The sequence below is a fragment of the Triticum dicoccoides genome, chromosome 4B (genome assembly GCF_002162155.2).
Source record: "Triticum dicoccoides isolate Atlit2015 ecotype Zavitan chromosome 4B, WEW_v2.0, whole genome shotgun sequence".
Lineage (NCBI taxonomy): Eukaryota > Viridiplantae > Streptophyta > Magnoliopsida > Poales > Poaceae > Triticum > Triticum dicoccoides.
Window position 1 is genome coordinate 25,319,840 of NC_041387.1, and position 6,399 is coordinate 25,326,238.

The 6,399-nt window shown below is 40.3% G+C and overlaps 2 protein-coding genes across 2 annotated transcripts in view; one reads left to right on the forward strand and one right to left on the reverse strand.

The window, feature by feature from the left end:
* The window catches only part of LOC119294723, a 5,457-nt gene extending 1,293 nt beyond the window's left edge, over nucleotides 1–4,164 (forward strand). The window contains exons 2-6 of the mRNA XM_037572969.1: nucleotides 1,326–1,428; nucleotides 2,538–2,593; nucleotides 2,904–3,068; nucleotides 3,387–3,500; nucleotides 3,804–4,164. Coding sequence (XP_037428866.1) covers nucleotides 1,326–1,428; nucleotides 2,538–2,593; nucleotides 2,904–3,068; nucleotides 3,387–3,500; nucleotides 3,804–3,896 — 531 coding nt within the window. The 3' untranslated portion in view covers nucleotides 3,897–4,164. The remainder of the gene's footprint in view (nucleotides 1–1,325; nucleotides 1,429–2,537; nucleotides 2,594–2,903; nucleotides 3,069–3,386; nucleotides 3,501–3,803) is intronic.
* A 397-nt stretch (nucleotides 4,165–4,561) lies between these two features.
* Nucleotides 4,562–6,399, reverse strand: part of LOC119292450 (proteasome subunit beta type-2-like) — a 79,800-nt gene continuing 77,962 nt past the window's right edge. The window contains exons 4-5 of the mRNA XM_037571288.1: nucleotides 6,200–6,323; nucleotides 4,562–5,138 (exon numbers count right to left, since the gene is read on the reverse strand). Coding sequence (XP_037427185.1) covers nucleotides 4,809–5,138; nucleotides 6,200–6,323 — 454 coding nt within the window. The 3' untranslated portion in view covers nucleotides 4,562–4,808. The remainder of the gene's footprint in view (nucleotides 5,139–6,199; nucleotides 6,324–6,399) is intronic.

Here is a 6,399-nt window from a genome sequence, read left to right on the forward strand (position 1 = left end):
ACAAATATGCCCGCCTTAGGCGCTTAGGCGTCACCTAGGCGATAAGGCGCCCCCCCAGCGCCTTAGGTCGCCTTACCGCCTTAAAAACTATGACTGACTATGTTTTTAAAGCGTCCCTAAGGCGACGCCTAGGCGTCGAAGCGCTCCCCCTCCGCTTTGGAAAATCGACCGCTTTGGGCGCCTAGGCGTCCAAAGCGCCCGCCTAGGCGTCGCCTAGGCGCCCCCCCTCCCTAAGGCGGTAAGGCGTCGCCTTAAAAACATAGATGACTGATGCACTAGAAGCCATGTGTGCCAAGAATTGATATTTGTGGCTATTTGGTATTTTGGTTATAAATTATTCCGACTGTTCCTCAAATGAATTGTTGATAAGCTGGTTACTGTTAATTGTAAACCACTTATTCAAATGGATTGATGGTAGATTGGTTATTGCAATATCTAAACCACTTCTTGATTTGGGCACCATTTCTATATGTTCTGCATAAAACATTGCCTAGACTTGATATTTGTGGTCATTTGGTTCTAAATTGTTCTGACAGTTCCACAGTGCTAACTTCTTGGATTCTAGATCCATCAATGGTTAAGGCTGTATTAAAAAGACTTAGCTTTTGTGTGTACATCTTTAATAAGGTTAGAAACTTTCGGAGCAGGTCCAGCTATGTTGTTCATTCTGTGATCTTGATGTATGTTGGCGGCTGTACTGTGATGCAACTGATGATATAATCATGCAAATGAGATAATGTCAACATTATTCATGTCATATAATTTAGACTCCTAATTTGTTTGGGTAAAATGAGGGCCGTATACCACAAATTGTCCTTCCTAACATATAAACGAGACTGCATTAGGATCAGCTGGTGATGCGACACTGTTGCCATATCATGGAGAATTTCAATTCATAAGAGCTATGGTATAACAAAGATATCATTAGCAGTTCTTTGTTTGATTTATTACACATTTGCCTCTGATTGAGTGATGGTATGTTTATCTTCTAAAGCTTAACTGTGTAGTGTTGCTTTCCAAACCGTGATACATCATATATGTTGTTTACAGCGTAGTGTGCTTAGATGTATAGCAATTGTTAATTGCCAAATCAGGGCTTCTGGTGGCAGCTTTAATTTGTTTATTGGTAATCATGCCGACATTAGGCAATCAGAAATGCTTGCTAGCATTAATCGTTTTATCAGTAATCATGCCAACGTTACTCACAATGTATGTAGATGTACAACAAATTCACTGATACTTAATCCACATAGCATATTCCTTTATTTATCTGTGGAAGCAGTCCATTTTAATTTCCTAATCTATATGTTGAAATATGTTCGTAGGTTGGCTTACTAGGCATGGCCCGATCATTTCAAAAGGAGCTTGATCAAATAGCCGAGAAAGCAGATACGTCAACGCCAGCTGGGTTGAGCTTTGTACTAACAGGTAAAACCAGATAATGTTTGTTGCTTCATTATAGGGATGAAAACGGAGCGGAAACGGACGGAACTAAGTGCTACCATATTTGTTTTCATATAATTTTGCAAACACGGAAACGAAAAAAGAAACTGCGAAAATGAATACGGAAACAGATACTACCGAAAACGGACACGGAACGAATACAAAGCGGACACGGAAACAGAAGTGGGTGTTGAACGGAACTTAAAAACCCTTGAATCATAGAGAAATACACACAAAACACAAGCAAATTTAATGGATTTTTTACATGGCTAGAAATAACATCGTTATGTTAGCAACTTAGTGTAGTATTGTAGTAATACTGAACAATTGCATATACAGTCAAGCTAAGTAAATGTGTGGTTGTAGAAGATGGGCTCAAATGATCCATTCTACTCATTGTATAATTGTGTGTCGTTGGTGGTTGGACTACAAAGCAGCCATAGGTCTATAGTAAAAACAGAAATTCCATATTCACGGAAATGGAAAGTTCCGTTTCCACGCCTATTCCACCGGAAAACACCATTCCATTTTTGTTTCCGTTTCCGCATAAAAAATTCCACTTCCACTTTTGTTTTGCAAATTTCCATTTCCGGTTTCATATTTCCTCTCCATTTCCATTTTTCCTCCGGAAAAACGGAAAGTTTCCACTCCATGTTCATCCCTACTTCATTATACCACTTCAAGTTACGGTGGTATATGGTATAAATATTAGGCAACAGCAGAATTGTTGTGTGACAATTTTTATTATTGGCATGATGGTTTCTCTGCTTTTTCTCGTCTGAGTAGTCTTTTGTTGGGCTCTGTACCCCTTGGTTTGTTTGGAAAGATTGTTTTCATACTTCAATAGACCCAATATCTATCTCTCATGGAAACTGGGGGTAGTTTTGACCTCCAGTCTCTCGACCTATAATTCGTTTTATTTTGCGAAGGACACATATCTCCTCATATATACAATAAACATGGTGGTGGTAAATTGCATCACATTATGCTTCAGAACCAAGCATATTGTGAAGATTTGCTATTTTCATAAGATTTTGACCCTTTTTCTTCTGCAATCAATCTAACTATTTTGTTGTTGATATGATGTCTTCCAGAGACAACATTGGCATTACTTCGGCATCCAGATTGCTGTATCTCAGCTTATTCAACAGTAAGCATACTTAGTTCTTGTAGCGTATGTATTTTTTTCAATTCACTGGTAGTCAGTCATATTCGCCAATGTTTCATCACCGAAAATATATATTCGCAAATTTTGAATGGTACACTATACTTTCGTACTTAAGTTTGTAGGTTGCCTAACATCCCATACGAGCACTATATCATGTAATTGATCTCTTTTTTGCCAACCAAGGAAAGGAGTTCTGCCTGTCTTACTAGTGAGATCTTATATATTTGGAATCAGTAAATTTCTAGTTCGGATTTATATTTCTTAATCTCTTTGGTTTTCACTTGTTCTCAAGGTGGATGTCAAACGAAGCATGGATGATGGGGAGAAACGTTTCAATCAACTGTCAATTGAGGAACGAGGCAAGTTTGATGAAGAGACACTCGTGAATGTGAACAGTATCAAGAGGCAAAAGGCAGGCACTCAACGATCAAGCGGTTTTAGCAACGAGTACATTGTGGTATGCTTTTTAAACATTCAAATTAAATGGTGGCAGTCTTTTGATGTTTATATATCTCATACTAGTACTGATATTTGGGACCTTCATAATATGTAGAGCTTCACTTATTCTAGTCCTTCCTACCTACTCGCTCCGTCCTGTAATATAAGAATGTTTTTCAAGCTATGTAGCTTGAAAAACGTTCTTATATTATGGGACGGAAGGAGTAGCAAAATAAACACATTTACTGTGGAAATATTCTCACCCTTGTTGCAAATTTGTTAGCTGCTAATGGTAATCATCATTTCATATCTGAAATTGTTTATTACTTATTTGTAGATTACCATATTGGTTGCTGCTGAGGGAGTGTACAAGCTACCTACTATAAACAGCAGCAGTGACCTGAAGACAGCTCTACAAATGCTTGGTGGCGTACCGTCAAGCAAAATAATGGTATTATCTGCTTGTTTCTTTTCTTTCTTACTGCCTTGTCAACTGTACTGGAGTCAAAAGAATGTAAACCAGCGGCAACCTGGTTACCGTAACTAAAATTAGCAATGATTTGTCATAGATCTGGTTAGGCCCACACAAATTTTGCAGTCCACTAGTATCAAAAAATCTGACATAATTGTGTTGTGCGCACTCAATGAGCAACATCTTGTTAGGTTTCTTGCAATGCATGCTGTTATCCACCTTTGGTTGATTTGCTGAGGCTATAGCAATAGTGTTTAACATTTTCAATGATCTTCTTCATAGGCGGTTGAGGTCTTATGGACACCACAAAATGAGAACGACACATTGTCGGAGCGGGAACTCCTGGAAGATTACCCGCTTTTGAGGCCCCTATAGAAGGATTAAGATGTGTACTGCCCTGCCCCTACAAAGGATTTCATTTTTGACAGCCCAGCTTATTAACTATAGCTCAGATTTTTGCGTTTATAAAATATATACTTGTAAATGAAGTCACTCACTCTTAGCAGCTACAGTACATGAAAGTTTGCTCAACACAACAGTGCAGCATTCAGAATCTGACATAGTATATTGTAGTATCATTCAGTTTTTCTGATGTGACTTAAGTTTGTAAGCAAGCTTCTTCTGCATGAACACATTGGTCGTATTCCCGGTTTGTCGCTTGACGTTCTATTTAACACAGTGAATCATGTCAAGAAACACTGGTGAAGAAACAAATATAATGACAAACCTGCAGTTAAGTAGAAGAATAACATTCCCAAGCAAGAAATTGCATATGCATCAACATTAACATCTGCAAGCAAATGTTTCCACTCAGGCACATCAACACTTTTAATACTTAAGAGCACAACATGTTGTGCTCTTGTCATGGTATTATTTGATTGGCGCTATTTTAGATTTAACAGATGAAACGCAGCGCGCGTGTTAAAAAAAATTATCAGCACCGAAAACAGCACAACAGTAATAAGCAGCAGCAGTAACAAGCAGGAAGTCCGAAATACCCAGAACACAGCATTCGATAACCGAAAACAGCACAACAGTAATAAGCAGCAGCAGTAACAAGCAGGAAGTCCGAAATACCCAGAACACAGCATTCGATAGCAAGAAACAGTGAAAACATATAACCATGAAAAGGGGGTCATAAACAGACTAGTCCACATCTGGGTGAATTTGCAACACAGATCTCGAACCGAAACGTATTGCGATTACATAGTGACAGTACTCGGAAACAATTAACAGGAAGGGTTCAGCCACCAGCCAGCCAAATGACCACCGACAGGGCCAATCACCTCAGGCAGTTGCAGGGCTGTCACCTCCGATCTCACGCCTAGCATAGTCCCTGGCGCCATCCTTGTCCACGATCTTGATGGCGAAATTCTGGGGCGCGACGACCAGCCGGAGTCTGATCTCCTTGATGCACTTGTCAACAAGGTCTACCGCTTCCTCAACAGACATGTCAGGGCGGTACAACTTGTCCATCAGCGACAGACAGAAGTACGACCCGTACCCGAATGCTCCCTTGTCGATCTTGTGGAGCGTCGCGATGTAGTCAATGTAGTACATCGATGCACCAGCGTCTTTATCAAACCCTGCAAGTATGATGTTTACGGAGTAGGGATTCTGCAAAATGAAACAAAGACATAATGTCAGAGGAAGAAACACGAATCTGTCAAGAGAAAAATATGAATATGTCGCTACCAAAATCAGTTGATGCTGCATTTGAGTTCAACTAGAGCTCTACAGTAGTAAGTAGTAACCTCACTCAGAAACTAAGGCAAATGGAAAAGGTGGAACGGAGGTGCTGACAAAGTAAATGCAATTATGTTACAAATGGAATAGTTAGGTGGTGTAGCTCGAGTCTGCGCTAAATATCAGAAGTTTTTAATCTGTAAATTGCAGTCAAGATTTCTCTCTAATAAACCTCCAACTAGGAGCCAAACAACAACAAAATTGAAGACGGAGAGTGAATGTGCTAACTTCTGAACTATGCACTTAGTGCAAGTTAAAATATTGCAACATCTAATAAAAATGTTAATGAGTTCGTATGAACTCTCACAAATGGAAACAACAAATTTTGTCAATCAATTATAATACACTACCTCTGTAACTAAATATAGACGTTTTTGCAGTTCAAATTGAACTGCAAAAATGTCTTGTATTTGTTTACAGAGGGAGTACAATACAAGTTTATTTATTAGAAAGGGGAAAACATCAGCCTTAGTGGTTGCAGCCCATATGCAGAATATAGAGTTGGGGAATCCCATCTAATGTAGAGGTGTTCTGGCTGGCCTTAACTTTAACCGGCATAAACACAGCGCACACCAGACATCTAATTTTTCCAGAAAAATGTTTGACAAACAAATAACAGACAATATTCATCAGCAAAATGTAAATACAAACAAGAAAACCTACAAGGCTACACAATAGTAAGGCATAAGCCCCCATTTAAGTCGGCGACAATCCCCAATCACGTACCCAGCGCTTCGAACAACAGGTCTAAACCAGACAGGTAGCCTGAACAAACCCTAAGAAAACAGAACCGGTGTAAGATGGAGCTATCGCCTATGATAAAGGTGGGATAGCAAACCCTAGCCCCTCCCAGAGACACTGCTCACGGGCAATCCACAGCAGAACCGTTAGAGAGTACTTAGAAGGGGAATCAGGGCTGAGGGTATCGGCACCTTGCGGAGGGCGGTGGCGAGCTCGCCGCGGGTGAAGTTGGCGGTGGCGGCGGTGCTGAGCGGCATGTTGTTGCGGAACTGGTAGAGGTGGAGGTTCTTCTGGATGAACTCGGTGAACTGCACGCTGTTGTCGCCGGCGACCACCAGGGAAAAAAAAGCCAGATCGGGTCAGATCGAACAGAAAAAACGAAGGCAGATCG